The sequence below is a fragment of the Adelges cooleyi genome, unplaced genomic scaffold, assembly GCF_023614345.1.
Source record: "Adelges cooleyi isolate 19-005CV unplaced genomic scaffold, UGA_ACOO_1.1 ACOO_flye_CR_arks_rails_tigmint_CR_PRNA_41, whole genome shotgun sequence".
Taxonomy (NCBI): Eukaryota; Metazoa; Arthropoda; class Insecta; order Hemiptera; family Adelgidae; genus Adelges; species Adelges cooleyi.
The window spans coordinates 2,755,686-2,773,177 of NW_026096090.1; the positions used below are offsets into that span (position 1 = coordinate 2,755,686).

Below are 17,492 nucleotides of genomic sequence, written 5' to 3' on the forward strand. Positions count from 1 at the left end.
AATATTATCGACACTCACTCGTTGCTTTTTGGCGGCGGACGGAGGACTGCTGGTTCCGCTGTGATAGAAATCGGAAGTGTCGTTCGAAGACGTGTCGCTACCGTTGTCTTGTTGGCCAGAACCTCTTCGCCTCTTGTTCATTTCCCTCCGTTCGCTCTTGATAGCCTGTAATCGTTCAACGTTGTGTTGATCCGAAAGCCACAGTTGCATACGGATGAACGGTTCGCGACCTTTAATGCTCAACATGTGCCACGGTTTGGGCTTGGACAACAGTTCGCTGACCGATCCTTGAGAAAGTCCTAAAACAGCTTCTCCGAAAATCTAAAAAAAAAAGACGGCTCGATTAAGAAACTTTTCATTTTTTTTTTAAAGAATTGCATTTCAGGCTTTGTTGTTAAACAACCGAGTGTACTTACTTTTTGGCCGATATTGTTAGCAAGCAACGCTTCCTTGATTTTGGTGGTGATCGTCTGGGTGTCGAGGTCTTGGGTTAAAGCGGCCATTTCATACACGGACGGAACCACCGGCGGTGGGTGTCGCGATCCCGGGTTTTGGAATGCCGCAGCTACGTGCTGTAGCATTAAGTTTGGCGGGATTCCGTTGTTTGGCATCGCAGCGGATTTTAGTTTGTTTTCTCCGGCCATCATGGACACTAGCTGACCTGCGGGGGTGATCATCGAAGACGCCGTGGAGGCGGACACGTGCGAATGGCCTCCTGGGGACTGGAGCTGGAGATGATGGTTGACGGGCGACTGTAGCGAAGATGCGATGTCCGAGTCCTCAGACATGGTAGTGGACGTGTTACATATGGAGTTGATGATGTGGTGGTGCGGGGTTTGCCGGTCTGCGTCCGCACTGACTTTTAAGAGATCTAGAGGTGAAGGGGCCATTTTGCCACCGAAAGGATGCGATGATTTCGCCAAGTTTGGATTCATTGCTGTAAAAGATAATCGATTATTAGTAAAAATTGAATCACAGGAGTAAAGTAACGCGTTGAAAACTTACGACTTGCTCCGCCATATCCGCCGGTTCGCATTAACTTTTCTGGAGCGATTTTATATTGGGAGGCGACGAGCTTATGCACGGCCTTGTCGTCTTCCAAGAACATTTTCATGCGAATAAACGGCTCGCGTCCTTTTTGGGTCAACATGTGCCAAGGTTTTGGCCTGGCCAAGAGATCGGACACACTTCCTTGAGAAAGACCCAACACGGATTCGCCAAATAATCTCTGGCTGATCGAAAATTGACTTAGTTGTTCTTTGACTTTGCGCACGATTTCTTCTGTGTTCAAGTTGTTGAACTGATCGAACTGCTGTTGGGTAATAGGAGGTAACACGGCCTTTAGGGGTCTCTGCGAAGGCGAGTGGTGGTGTGGAGTAGCCGGCTGTGATATCAGCGCGTTGGTGATCGAAGCCATACGTTGCAGTGGGCTAGCAGCAGCAGACTGACCGAAGTCTTCTGGAGGTAAAATTGAATTTCCCAACGGGGAACTGGCTGAGCTTCCGACGGACGATGCGCCACCTAATTTGAACAAAAATCGATTCTTAGTATATATTTCTCAAAACCCGTCAAATAGGTATGGTAAATAAAAAATCACTAATCATAATATTGTACTTACTTGGCTCGGTTTTTGGTTTGACAAGTGAAAAAGCACTTCCGGCGTGTTTCATGGCTTCTGCTACGGTTTCTGCTTCTTTATCAGAAACTTCAGTTCCGTTTACTTTGATGCCAAAGTCTTTTCGTTGGGCCAACGCGAACATGTCTTTCCTGTCTTTAGGCAACGACAAGTCTTGAGCCATACCATTACCTTGTATTGTGTTGTTATTATTATTATTAGCCATTGCTGCCACTGCGGCCTGTTGTTGGAGGGCCAATAATCCGGACAATTGGCTTTGCGGACAATTTTGCAGTTTAGAAAGTTCACGGTGGTAGGCGTCCAACGCGGTCCGTATGTCTTCTTGATTGCCAGAGTGATTTCCGAAGAAATGTGGGAAAAGCCATCCGGCAAAAGGTTGCTCGCCGCTCCTCATGGAGTCTTCCAACCGTTTGCCCATGATTTTCGACAGCTCTTCTTGGTACAGTCTGGCGACTTGTTCTTGAGGTAAGTCGTTTTGCCTTGACGGCGAGGTACTCTGCGCACAAAATATAGAATTTATTATTGATATCTGATCGATAGGGTTTTATAATAATAACATAACTATATAAACGGCATCTTACATTTTTTTCATTATGTGAGGTGCTGCCGTCATTACTCTGAGTATCGTCTTGTTGTTGATTAGGCTTCATCATTTGACTGGCCTCGTTCAGTATGTGCACAATCCGTTCGTCGGTCACATCGTTTTCAGTTCTGCCCATGACCGTCGGTATGCCAGAGTCTTTACCTACAATCAATAAGCACACAGAGTTCTTTTTTTTTTTAAACATCCCTAACTACATTAACCCTATGTATTAAGGTAAACCTACTACCCATTGTCCCCCTTTCACTATATTTCACATCTAATTAGCCACAGTGACGGTAACGGATTAAGTATGCACATGAGTATGGGCGTTGTGACAAAGATTTATTCCTTTTTCACATTAATATTTTCCAAGGGGCTAGCGGTGACCCCGTTGGCCACAATTGTTTGGAGGGGTTCGAGCGGGTTTGGCGGTTTTAATTAGCACTCCGAGATTACATTGTCTACGGCGTAAAACAAGAACTTAATTGATTTCGGACTTTTGACCCCCTACTTGTGTTTGCCTACTTGAATGGTCTTGATTAATGGAATTTCTCGAGGGTAAATTAACTGTAATCGCTTCGCGACACCATACCTTTTTTCGGTATCAACGACTTGAGCAGCATGACCGCGTTCTCGTCGCAAGCCCATGCGTGCATTTTCCTATAGCTGTCGCGACCTTTCTCGGTCAGTTTGTCCCAGGGTTTCGGTTTTGACAGCAGCTCGCTAACAGTCCCTTGGGACAGGCCGAGAATATACTTGGCAAACAGCCTCTGACCGACGTTGTGGATGGACAGTAGTTCACGCACTCGGCGGGCAATGTGCAGCGTGTCTAGGTTTTGTGTGGAGTATTTGTCCATGTTGTATCTGATTAAAAAAAAAACAAACGCACGTTGTACGATTAGTATACGTTTAAGATTGATAACATTCCAAGACGACAAAAGCAAAAACGATGTATGCTTAGTATACACGTAGTCGCGCGTCGAGATCTATTCTTAGGTTTGAATAAAATAATTAATTACCTGAGCATTTCTTGGAGCCTGGCTTCCATGGGATCGCCTTTGGGTATGAGCGATTCGCCGAACCTGCCGACCATGGTGCAATCGCCGTCGGCGAAACGGTACGGAGATCTGTGGTCGAACGGTGACTTGATCAAATCGAAGCCCAAAGCGCCGGCCGGTCCTAGGATATTGTTGTTGAGGCCGACATTGAGACCGCAAAGGCCGTTGATGAGTCCGGCCGGTATGTTTTTGTTGTTGTTCAACTGAGAAGGGTTGTTATTGTTGTTATGCGGTGAACCACTGTTGAGTCTGGGAGAACTGTTGGATTCGCTGGTAGGCGATTTGCAAGACGACCTGCTGACTGATCGCACTTGATGTGCGTTATTGAACGATGGCGAGATTGGCGCAGGAGAGGTGCTAGGCGCCGGTGACTTTGCCGAGTCCAAGCACGGAGACGTTTCTTTGGCTAGAAAAACAAAAACGAGGAGCAAATTGAAAACGGGCTGGTCCATCGGGCGACGCGTTAGTCAAAAGCAAAGTAGGTATAATAATGTTATTGTTATTATTATTCCCGATGCCGCCTCCCCCTCTCGCGAAACACACTCGTCTATGTACTCGTCCTTACCGGAGCAGTTTTCTTGACGGTTCGGAGAAGTATAGACTTTCTTATGGTCAGAATGATTGCGTTCGAGAGTCCTTCGCCAGTTGGCCACGATCTCTTCGCCGAGTATCGGGCCGAACTGTTCGACGTTTTGGAGCCCGGGAGGGGGTGGGGCCACCGGAACCGAAAAATCATCTGCAAGACAGACAGATCCGCCGGTTATAAGACAAAGACGTCATACCGGCAGTGCGAACGACTAGCGGGGTTAGACGTGTATGCGACGATAAGATATCGCACAATAAGAAAGAAAGTTTAAACTACTCACTGTGTGTGTCGACCGCTGGACTGCAAGACGACCTTTGAAGCTGAGGCGACGTACCTTTCGTCGTGGTCTCGGATTTATCGTTGTTGGGCGACTTGACGTTGTTACGGTCGTCTGGACATTCGACGGCCTTAAGTACACTAAAACAGGCGACCGCGTTTATGTTAATAAAATACATCATAATGTGATTAAAATAAAAACATATCCACATAGAATTACGTATAGGCATATTTTATACATTAATAATAGTTTGATCTTTAGTTATTTTTTTCTTCTTCAAAAATCATCTAGCAAACGAATATTTCATTAGCGTTATGATTCATTTTTCACTATACGTATGCTGCCCCCCGCTGACGATTGAATACAAACATGATATTATAATATGAGGCGATCCTGCGTATCGATAACCATCTTCTGGTTTTATATAATTAATATCGATGACAATATTTTTTTTATTTACTTAATTTATTTTATCTTCGGGTCGGGATTTGTTTTTTTAAATAAACTAGTTTGAATCCACACGATCGTAAAATAATATATCGGCCTCGACCGCACCGGTCCGGTTCGGGTATTATGATTTTATATTATAAAAGAAGAATAATCAACAAATAAATAATATTGAGCGACGACGCGCGTTTAATTTTATTCTTTACGTTACCGTCGAACACATTAAAATCACCAGTACAAAACATAAATATGTATTATAAAAAGAAACTATTTTCGCCCACGTTTAGAATAATATTTAGCGTTTAGTACGTGTGTAACGTTTCGCGAGAATTAGAGGAAAACGTATTACATGTGTATAATAATAATGATATTATTTTTGTTGGCTTGCGCGCAAAGGTTGCAACGATATGGTTTTTTGGGACTTTTTTTTATTTATAGACATACGCGGTGGCGGTGACTGAGGCGGCGATGGCGGTTTTGCATTGGAATTCGGTAAAATCGAATGGGCTTGATGATGATGATGATGATGATGATAATGATGTTAAAGGCGACATATATAATAAATTATATAAAATTGCTTGGGCGCAAGAATAAATATACGAAGACTTATAAGACGCGATTGTGAAAAAGAATATATTATATTAAATTCTTGGACCACAAAAATGGTGTTTGTGTGTAATTTGGCGGGCGCGCCAAAAATCAAACAATTAGCGAGGGAATTGATCGGATGCCAAGGCTGGCAATGTATACACCTAAGTAACGTTGCAATGTGTTCTCAACACTCACCACAACTGTCGTTTGACTTCTTCATAATCCCTCTGGGCGTCGAGTCGGGCTTCCAGTCTCATGATATGCTGCCTTTTGTCGTGCAGTTCCTCTTCGAGTCTGGCGATTTCTTTGGCAGTGTTTTCCTGCAGTTTGCCGATGCTCGACTGCAGTCTGCGTACGTCTTCGACTAGTTGCGAAATCTAAGGGCAAACAAAAATAAACGATGTTAAATATTTGTTCGACGGAAATCGATAATCTACATCAAACATGGCCGCCAGCCACCCCGCACGCTGCATAATATCATAATATTATTGTACACTCAAACAGCTATATAAGGGGTGCAGTCGGAGTTATACATGTGCATTGTTTATGCGATTTGCATCAAAACCCCGTTAGGGACGTCTTGGGCGTTAATTACTATGAAACCGTCGACGACCGCACGTGGACACGGAACAGAAAACGTTATTTTGTTTTGCCACAAAACAAAACAGTGATATTATCATTTTTTTGTTTTTTAATTTTTAATTATCATAAAACGTTGGCCGCCCCCGACGATGTCAAAACATTAATTACGTTATTATTGTTATTAGGAATATTATTTATATGTGTATTTTTTTGTTTAGCGCGTTCGTTTGTTTTAACATCAACGGCCCGTAACGAGGCTAACATACACAGACTAAAATATTATAAAGGGAGATGTACACACCGAGTACTTTCTGAAAAGTCCTCTCACTTTACCCCGTGCGACTGCCGCCACACCAACGCGTGTCCCTTATTGAGAGACGGTAATATATTATGGAAAAAAATCTCCAGCGACATCCAACCGCTCGTGTCCGACATGTTCTCTCTTCGACAACAATAATTATAACAATATATAATCGTTAACACTGCGCGTCCGTGTATATTATAGCCATCAGCATTGATTACACTTTTCCCCGGCCTTTTATTATACTTTATGGAGCTTAAAAAAAATATATACATATATATTATATAATAGGTAACGCGAGTACATGACAACTCCATAAGAGCGCTAGCAGTGAGACAAACGGTTTTTTTTCTGTCCATTAAACTTATTGAAAACCCATTCGACGTCAAACAAGCGTGTGTTATACCGGTCCGCCATTTCTTACACGACAAGTACCAGCGTAGAAGGAGAAGGTATATAACGTGTAAAAATTATCAATTATTATTATTTATTATTATAATATATACCTACTCGGTGTATAGTCTCGAATGTTGCGCGTAGGTACGCGACAGGTGTAATAAAGATTTGACGGGACAATAAAGATAAATGAAAAAAAAACTGAGTGTTTGCGATCCGCGATTATATAATAAAAAATATATAATAAGCACATTAATATCATCATCGCGCAGTAAACAGTTTAATAACGTCGGCAAACAATCGAACAATATATTATAATACACATTAGCGACTATTATAATAATTATTATCGTGAGTGACAACAACCGCTTCGTCGTCTTCCTCGTACTCTTGTTACGAGTAGAATTATTGCCGAAATACAAATATGACGTTCATACCTCTACCTACCTAGATTGAGCTAAAGAACCTTCTACAAACATATATCATAACCTAAAATTGTACACGCGGATCTCATTTGAATAAACGTATACATACATACATACAGTATGGCGCACGCAAATGGCTAACGCGCGGGTGGAGAAGTTGACGGGGAGCGCACAGACAGAGAGAGAGAGAGAGAGGGGGGAGGAGCTGGAGAAGGACGTGTAGTGTACACGGTACGTATACATAATATAAGAAATGCATAATAACAATATGATTATTATGGCGAAGAAAAAATATCGTTTCAAAGCGAAACAGAAGTCGTTGTTCGGGTCAGCCCGTAATTTGTTCCAATTGACTAACCGCAATAAATCTTCTCGGGATGTCAAAAAATCATCGGTTTCCTGTTTCCTGTGCTTTTTACCGTGTAAAACGCAAACGTCTGCGCAACCGCCCGTTAATATCGTACACAACGTCGATATGGAAAACAAAACAAAAATACTTACAATAATACCAATAGCAAAAAAAAAAAACGGTCCGCGGCACAAGGTCACTTTTGATTGTACAGGGTGACCCCAGCGATCCGTCATTAGAGAGTCGACTTACAATGTGATCGGCGCAAGCAGTCAACGGAGCACTCTGTGTAAAACACGGCGACCGTGTTTCGAATAATGCGGTAGTTTTATTAATAATATAACTTTTTGGTCTAGTCTCCGGGTCGGTTGCAATATTACAATATGGCAACCGACCACCGCAACCAAAATTCTCCGTCGCTCTTATATTAATAATAATATTATTTGTTATTGTACTGCCCGCACGGCCATATCGGCGACGGTCCACCGCCGGCTCCGTCGTTGCCGAAGGGGTGAACCCGTGAATCCATCCCCTCGCGTGTGAGTGTTTGCGTTGACCATCGGCGCCCTTCGAAAGAAAACGATTATTTTGCATATCGATTCCGGCGAACACAATTAATTTTGAGCGCACCCTTAACAGCACACACACACACCCCCGAAACGCGTACAATAAAGGCTCAAGGCAGCAAACGCGCACTACGTATATGTGGTAACGAGCATCTCTAATTATTTGAAAAAAAGTACCCGTCGCCGTTAGTCTCGCAATACCGGAACCGGTTATGTTTGTACGCAGATCCAATACCGGTTACCCGCATTAATCGATCCCTTCGTGAAGTAACAAAATTGTATCAATATAAATATAATAATAATAAAAAAGTATAACGGTCAAACCGGGCGGCAAACTAATCGGATTTTCATAGGCGCGTGCATTCGTTATAAAATAATTCAAACATTTTCTATACTTCGTTCGAATATATAAATTGTTAACGACATTGTCTTCTTGCACATCATGATGTGTCGTTTGTTCGAGACCAACCTACCGTGTCTCGACGTAGAATATGCACGTCCTTAGTGGGCGCTTGTGTATCTCTATAAAGATAGGTAAAATAATAATAATAATAATAATTTATTATATATTATTATTATGCGCGTTTCATAGACATCTGCGCCGTCGCTGTCAAAGAACAAGACGCCTGTGTTTGTGTGTATAATTAGTTCCTATTAAGAATCACGATTTTTCGGCGTGCAGTAAATTGGTTATACGTTATAGAAACATTGTTATTAATTTTCTACAGCGCGTTACAAGTAGTGTGTGTATGTATACAATATAATAGCATATGGCAAAAAACCCTGAAAAAACTATCGTGGGACCCTTCGGGTTTTTGTATACATGTATAATAATCTTCATTAGTGTATCGAACACGCCGGCAACTGCAACACCGGATGGACCGGATCCTTTTTCTCAGGGTCTATCATCATCCCTCAAAAGTAGTGCGCCCCCGCACCGAACACGGCTCGCATCATTCCTCCTGCATCCCCCGCATCCTTTATAATACTTTTTACATACACACATACACACGTGGTTCGGTAATTATACATGCGGCAAGTCCCATATAATATGCATTATGCATATTATTAATATAATATATGCACACAAGTAACAAACCGCCGTTCGGGGGAGGCGTATTGTACCTATACGTGCATATTTCAATATAAAGAATAAGTAATAGTATTCACCGCGTTTGCTTGTGTGAAACAGATTGTTATTTACGTTTAAATTTTAACGGTCGATTTGTACGGCACTAAAAAATATTGTATGATTATTCTTTTAGATTCATTTATACTATAATGTAGTATTACACTCGATTTTCAAATACTGTACTAGATAATATGTGATATTGTGTGCATTTTGTTTGGGATTTCGCCAGTACATATTCAATATAAGCGTGACGAATCGAGTTTAAAGGTAGTCTATCGTGTTTTTTTTTATCTGTACATACGTTAGCCAAACAAAAGGGCCGAGAAAAAGACAAGGTAATACAAAAAATGTGTAATTACATAATTTTATAAATAGAAGATGCTATTAAAATAAAATCGTAGACGTTTGAAGTCACCGCCACCGACGAGCGGTGCAATTTTTTTTAGAAATTTTCTCAACCGTCGAAAAGACCAAAGTGATGAGTTACAATAAAAAAAAGGCCGCAGACAACAATTATAATATTTTTAAGTTTGCAATTTTTTTGCTCGGCATTTCCACAAACTCGTCGTTATCACGCCGACAGCCACAATATGGTTTTTGTTACTATTTTTTTGGTTTTGTAAATTGTCCATATACAATATGTGTGATCGTATGTGGGGTTTGTGCGCCAACAGATCGCCTGTCGTCTATGGGCGGCACAGTAAGAGAGCTAGAGCACATCACCATCGTCATCGTCATTATAATATAATATCGTCGTCATCGTCATACATTGTACATTATTCATGGGCAAAACAAAAGGCCATATACAAATGCGGGAGGGAAGTTATTGATTATCGACAAGTACCGATGAAGGGATTCGGAAATTGACTGGCGAACATGTATACGTCTGGCTCGAGTGGCGGCGGAGGCATTAAGATAACGGTCGCAGGGCCTGCAGGGCGAGTGATTAAGCTTCTCTTCCGTTCATCCCGCCCTCAATGTTTCCGATCACCTACACCCGCCGTCCTCCGGGCAAGGCATATAAAACGTCCGCGGCGACGGCGGAAGGGAAGCGCCCTGACAATTAGACAGATACGGCAAGTTTAAACCCTTTTCTCCCCTATCCTTTGCCGCGCGCCCTCTCATACACACACACACACACGCACATTTCGAATATTTCTTCTACCCATCATCCCTAACAGGCCCGATCAATTCGCTCTCATGCAAAATATACGAAGTAGTTTTAGATATCCCTTCTTCTCCGTTCTATCGCCAACACACTCAGCCACCACCACCCTTAACTCCGTCTACCGCCACCGTCTATCGGCGGCGTATACTTGCCCTCGCCGCTTTCCTCCACAACACCGTTCATCACTGCGGCATGCCCGCACACCACTGTCAATCCTTTTGCATCGTGAGTATGAGTGAGTGTGTGTGTGTGTGTGTGTATAACAAAAGTACATTCGTGACGAAACACGAGCACATAGGAAGCACGTTCGATTTTATTGTGTAAAACGTCTTCCGGTTGCGAAACGAGGGCGGTAAAGAGTAAGAGCTCGGCAAAAAAGGCGTTTACAATATTTGTCAATAGCTCTGGTAAATAATTATTGTTGTGTCGTACACGCGGAAATCAGAACATATAATTGCACGTACTGTTTATTGTGATCCAAGTTATTATTAGAATTTTTTTTTGAATTGTCATTATTGTAATGGGCAGCCTATAACAGCTATACCCTATACGGGGTGACGCGTGGCTCGAGAAACAGGCAAGGAATACCTACTATATTTAAAAGTTGACCTTTGCCACGTAAGAACCAAATTATTTTGTTGCGACAAAAATCAATTGCAAAACGAACAAACCCCGTAGTTCAGATTGAATCAAGCCCATTATTAGATAATAGACAAACTGGTTCTCGCCTATAAGGGTAGACACAAAACGTCTTCTGCTGTAGCGAATTGGATAATATTTTTATAGATCAGACGTGCGGGTTGTATTGTTGGTCGTTAAGACGACCGTTATCGTTGCGAAAAGGCTTGGAATTTTTTTCTTCCGTTAACGCGTCCCCTTTAACCTCGCCGTCGCCCCAAACGAGGGGGTGGCTAAAAAGCTATATAATATGATCAAAATCTCATACAGCTCAAATGTATTATTATTATTATTCTGTATTGTTGCCGAGAAACGAACGCGTCCAATCGAAACCGATTCACAAAACGAATATAGCATCCTCTAACAACCTACGTTATAATAACCATAATATATATACTATAAATTGTATACATATATTAATATGGCCACGATAAATTCGTATACACACACAACCAGTCTAACCAGTTCTTCCTGGTGTACTTTTTTTTTTTTTTTTGTCTTTCATTGTATACGTCCATCACACACCACGATCACGACTCCGGTGTTAACGCTCCTATATAATGTGTATAAATGTATATCATCTGCGCCAATGATGTTATAATGGTACACACACAAGCGCGGACCATTGATTGCCTATATACAATATAATAATATATCGAAATACGACGGTGAGCGCCCAAGTACACATTAACAGTGCGTATGTATGTGCTGCAAGCTCCTCTACCGGCATCCGGTTTTTTTTCCCAACACCATATCATATTTATTACTATTATATAGTTTTGCTGTTCGTACCGAGTCCGCGCGTCACTGTAATAATATTGTATACAGTTTCTACAGCCTAGTTTCGTAATACTGGGCTAGCTGGACGATTAATTCATTCCGCGTTTATTAGAATACGGTATATAATACAACAAGATATTTAGTGTTGTTGGTTCCGTGTAAATATACAGTGTTATAGGTACAAACACGATCCGACGGAGAATTGAATTTTCCGAATCTTTATTACATTATCATCATTATATAAAGTCGTACGCGGTCGTAAATCATCGAGGAGTAGGTTATAGGAGTAGAAAAGATGAGACTTGCTTAACAATAAAAAAAATGAAAAAATTAAGCCAACAGAGATAATGACGCGAGCTGGTTGTAAAGGAAAGGCGATAAGCAACAAATTAAACAAGATTGTAATAAATGTTGAATTTGTTATGTCACAAATAAAAAAGGAATTAGTTCCAACAAAAAAAAAAGTTTTTGCATCATTCACGTATAATAAATCCCTAAAGCGTATAAAGTATAATATGACAATGAATTATTGTATACAATAATATGTAAAATATGTACATTGCGATTGTCTTATTGCGCACGTTGATTAAAGATTATGCTGGTGCGAGCAAAAATCGACGGGATCAAGGTCGGACAAACGGCGTTGTTGTTTGAATGAAAGAATAAAAAAAAACGTAACTACCTACTACTCCAACGTTTGGTTATACGACGAGTGAGGCGAGTGCCGACGGCGGAGCGATTCAATTTACCCAACTCTCGAGCATGGGATTAACTTAAGAATTTTTGATTCCTTATGTAGTTAACTATTTAAAATGTGTCATGGAACTGCTAATGCTTTAAATTTGTTCGATAACAATCAAACTGCGTTTTCCAAGTGTAATCGAATACAAAACGATAGTTAATTTTATATTATAAAAACAAAAACTATTTATACATATAATAGAGATAATGTATTATATAGCAGGTGACTATTAAAAGCCGAACGTGCGGTATTTGTGTAAATAAAACGATTAACTCGATACTTGGATCTCGAAAAGAGACATTCTCAATTTGCAGATAAAATTAATCAAAACACATTTATCATACACATTATACTGCTTCACAACGTTAGAAAAAAACACCAATCCGTGTTTATTATTGAAAAAAGTCATGTCTGTTAACAAAATAACGGATCCTTATGAAAAAATTCGAAGCTCATTTTCTAAAAGTTGTTACACAACGATTTAAATTATCTGTTAGAAAACATCGAGACGAGATATTATTATGTTTTTTTTTTTAATAAAATAAAAAAATATATGAGAAGTCTAAATAATTGGGATTTGCTAAATTTTAGATCCAAAGCAAGGTATTTTCAGGAAGCTTTTCTCGACCTTTTCGCGATGTAGGTACATCACGGCCTTTGGATTGTTTTACAATATCTATATGTTATATTATTCATACGCGAGTAAGTGGTATAATAATACCGAGGATATGCGGCGCAAAGGGCATTGGCTTGAGGAAGAGCGAGCAGGCATATACACACCGCAGCACGTATAACAATCGTTACGAGGGTGAGGTTTTGACGGACTTCGAAAAGGATCTCGCCGAGGTCGAACGACGGAGGACTCGGATGAATAAAGGGCGATCGGAGGGAGCGCAGGGAGGTTCGCAGGATATATGAAATATGAATTTTCGTAATTAGAAGTCCCGTCTCCACACACACATATGCGATGAAGCGAGACAGAAGGCTGATCAATAATTCAAACTCATTTTAAAGCGTATCAGTGTGTGTGTGTGTGTCGTGTATGAGATGCCGAACCATGGAGATATATCTTCAAATCAAGATGGCCGCGTCAATCGTCTATTGTTTTAATAGTTGCCGTAGGTGGGAGTTATATGTACCCCTCTTGGGGTATACATAACGTACAGACGGGGGAAAACTATAGTGCGGGGGTGGTGTTGGCGGTACGTGGGGAAGTGAAGACGGCGCGGCGTGCAGTTCCGAACTCATATATATACATATATACATATACAGCGCGTTATGTGTGTGCCCATCTATCAACCCTCATTTTCTACCCTTCGGCGACCACTCGTCATATGTGTGTGTGTGTGTGTGCGTGTATGAAAACGTATTGTAGAAGAGAATGAACGAGATGTGGCGAAGAAAACTGATCAAAGACAGAGTGCGAGAAAGAGACTGATTGCGTGGAAAATACACGTATCTGTAGTGTATATATGTATATAGGTATGCGTATAGATAGGTATTATAATAATTACACGGCTGTATAGGCGAATGTACATCATGGGCGTTCGATTTAAGTAATGAGAAATACGACGAAAACGTTTTTGCACATCATATTCATACACATTATACATAACCATAGCGTCTTTACCGATAAATATATTATTATCACATATACAAGGTACCTATTTATAATATTCAAGCTGATACATCTGGCGTTACGTTTGGCAATGCGTAATTACTATTATTATTCGTAACGCCGGTCGATGTGCTTAAGTATCGTTAAATTAAACCCGATTAACGAAACTCGGCGATATTGCCGTCGCTCTTCCCGCGTGTATAGAAGTTTCTCGTCGGAGCGACGGTGTTAAAACTTTTGCCAAAGGGTTGTGTCGAACACCGTGCGAGGACCGGCGGGGTTGGAAAATACTAAGTGAATAACATTATTATGTGTTATGATTTGAAGAATTTGTCATTTCAAAAGTTGTCCAATTTTTATTCGAGCTGAAATATAAAGAACAAATAGTAACCGCCACACATACACTTTTAGGGTTAGCGATCGCACACAAATGTTGTAAAAACCGCGACTCGGTTGTTTCGCGTTGGCGGCGGCGACCCTGAAAGTTTGTTGTCTAATATAATATGATCTATATATTATAATACAGTATGTCCCATAACGATCGTCACAGTACTCGACCGATTATTACATATCGCTCGTACGTATTTAGTAAAAATTGCAAAACTGCAATATTTTTAAACACTATTTTTTTTTTTTATGATAAAAATAATGTCCTTTCAAAAGTATGATAATATTATTGTTTTGAATTCCGAACACTGCAGGAGTTACCCAATATGCGACTTCGGCCTGTACACCTACTCGTATACTTGCGGGACAATAGATATATTAACGGCATTGAATACGAATTCTAGAGTCGACGGACTCTAGTTGAATTTCGGTCCTTCGTGACTTCATCATCGATGGCGGCGGTGTGTATTATTATACGACGTACGTACCTAAGTACAATCGTTTTGCGTGCCGTGCCGGTCGAGCGGTTCGATTTTTATATAAGGGCTTTGCGTACGCCCGATCATATCAGTTATTATACATGGCAGAGTATATATATATATAATATATATATACCATGGAGAGCGATGAGCGGTGGGGGGAGAACCGGCCAAAGTATAATAATATAATATATACGAACTCGGTGTGTGTATAAATCTATGTATATATATATATTGTACGGTATAGAAAATGCAGATGTAATAAAATCAATCCCAAAGTTTAGAGCACCATAAGACTTATTATGCGTCCAACGTAATAGCGTGATTGGACGCGAAACGGAAGGAAATTGCGTGATAGAAGTGGAAAATTTATACCGTATCCCCTCCCGTCTCGTCCCTGGCTTATGTACATATACAATAAATATATATACCTATACACCGTGCGTTCTACACCTTCGAGCGCCTCGTTTTCGATTCGATGGCGCCATTTCGTAGACTTGTTTAATAGGCTATTATGTTAAACATAATAGTTCATTATTTATTTTTATTGGTTTTACGTTATAGAATATTCGAAAATATTATTTACTACGAATACTAGGTACCTAAGAGCGCGTTTTGATTTGAGGAAACTTGTGTAATACATTAACAGTATATAACGTAACATTTTTAACCGTACAATAACTATACGGCCTGTTATTATTTCCCGGACAAAAATTGTATGAGTGTTTGAATTTCCGTCGTTTTCATCATAGTACACTACGTCTCCTATAATAGAGCTGTACATGGGACGTTTTTTTTTATTTTAAGACGAAGCGATAAAGCGCTGTGACGTTGACGCGAACGAGATTATAATAATAATAAATAAAACACACATCATCCGGTGTTGTATGCAAATACTATTCGAATAAAGAATATTATATATTGTGCGAGTTTGAATAATATTTCTGATATACAATTTTATCGAGCTCTTAGAGTGCAAATGCCGGAAGTTGTCTATTGTGTGTGTGAACAGTACACTCACTGTGTATAGGTGTAGGATTTTTTTTTGTAATAATTTTGTTTGTCTGGCTCAATGCGTTGTTGCGTTACCTCCTTTTGGTTTAATTTTAATTTGTGAAACCGTAAATGTTTTTTTTTTTTACAACCAAATAATAATGTTATAGAATATGCGTTAAGCGCTTACTTCTTTTTCCTTGGCCGAAAGTTCAAGTTCGACGGGTGTTTTGTTCTGATCCTCGGTGGACTCGACGTGATTGCTCAGAGGCGTGGCCATGGTCATGACGTTCGTGTCTTGTGTTTTGTTGTTGGTCAACTGTTCCTTCAGGGCAGTCACTTCTTTTTCCGCCAAAGTAGCTCTCTGTAACGATAAAATAAAAATAATGAAAATTGTGATTATGGTTGAACCAAAAAAAAAAAAAAACAATCTAAAATCGCCGGTATCCGGACTCTCTCTATTCTGTATCATCGTTTATGCAAGCGTAGGTAGGCACTATGCAACCTATACAGTATACACGTCGTCTGATAATATTATTATAATAACACAATATCATAATAGTAAAAAATAATAATAGTATCGTGTCTATCCTATAACACACTAACGGGTGTATTATATGTACATACATATTATATACTTTAAACGTGATTGAAAATAATGGTGCGCATTGTTACTATGATACACACGCCGTGTCGTTCGGGTCAATTTGCGAGACTTCCTGCCAAACGGGACTGTATATAGCTGATATATAGAAGTTAACCACTTGACGTACGGCGGATCGATTGAATCCGGTCTATTTAGTAATAATAATAATAATAATAATAATATAATATTGCAACGTCGGCCGCGGTGGTTAAATAGGTAATGGAAAAACAAAATATCCGTTGGCAATGGCGCTGTCGCGCGATGGACTCGACGGTTATTAATCGCCGATAATTGTAGTCCTATATCGCCTACATACAACTGACCGATTATAGCTATTATTATATTAAGCTGTTGGAAAAATGGCCACATCGCGATCCGACTCCTCCCCGGCCGGCCACGGCACACATATACATATATATATATATATTATATTGACATGCGACACGATAATAAATACACCCGAATACATTACATTGTACAGTATAGACGGCGGCAAGAAAAGAAGAAAAAAAAGTATTATCGAACGACATTGAAAAATTACAAATCCACCGATGCCAACCGTATACGGTGGGAGGTGTCTTAAAGTAGGTGGAACTATTGGACCGTATCACGCGCCATTGGACCGGCCCAACCGATATATCGACGGCGGCGGCGGCGGTGACGATGGCCTTATATATATATATATAAAATATACGTCCTTCTTTTTTTTTCCTTTCTACTTCTTCTTCTACTATGCTGCTGTATTCCTTATAGCAGTATTATTTTCTTCCACCACTTACCGCTCTGCCACAAACGACTTGGCTATACGGTACCTATTGATAATGTTAAACATATATATTATGTGCTCGCTAGCCGTCGGCGATCGTTTCTCTCTCTTCCTCTTCTTTGTTGTCCATAGTCGTTCGGTCACATAGTCTGTGTACATGTATATTTTTGTTTTCCACTCGTTTCTTTGGTGGTACGATCGGCCACGCCCACGAAAGCCGCCGCCGCCGCCGATGATCGTAATTGATTACAATAATAATTACTACAGATTTTTTATTTAGCATATACATTAAAAATGATTGCATTA

The 17,492-nt window shown here is 40.4% G+C and overlaps 1 protein-coding gene across 4 annotated transcripts in view; it reads right to left on the minus strand.

Moving 5' to 3' along the window:
• LOC126841870 (homeobox protein cut) overlaps positions 1-17,492 on the minus strand; it is a 31,177-nt gene that overhangs the window by 2,828 nt on the left and 10,857 nt on the right. For 2 of the 4 annotated variants that reach the window (XM_050578615.1, XM_050578613.1), the window contains 11 exons: positions 15,965-16,138; positions 5,374-5,555; positions 4,144-4,280; positions 3,843-4,013; positions 3,239-3,683; positions 2,812-3,083; positions 2,218-2,381; positions 1,619-2,132; positions 1,006-1,521; positions 417-937; positions 19-321 (listed from right to left, as the gene is read on the minus strand). In XM_050578615.1, coding sequence (XP_050434572.1) covers positions 19-321; positions 417-937; positions 1,006-1,521; positions 1,619-2,132; positions 2,218-2,381; positions 2,812-3,083; positions 3,239-3,683; positions 3,843-4,013; positions 4,144-4,280; positions 5,374-5,555; positions 15,965-16,060 — 3,321 coding nt within the window. In that variant the 5' untranslated portion in view covers positions 16,061-16,138. The remainder of the gene's footprint in view (positions 1-18; positions 322-416; positions 938-1,005; positions 1,522-1,618; positions 2,133-2,217; positions 2,382-2,811; positions 3,084-3,238; positions 3,684-3,842; positions 4,014-4,143; positions 4,281-5,373; positions 5,556-15,964; positions 16,139-17,492) is intronic. The other 2 variants (XM_050578614.1, XM_050578616.1) reach the window with 2 other exon arrangements.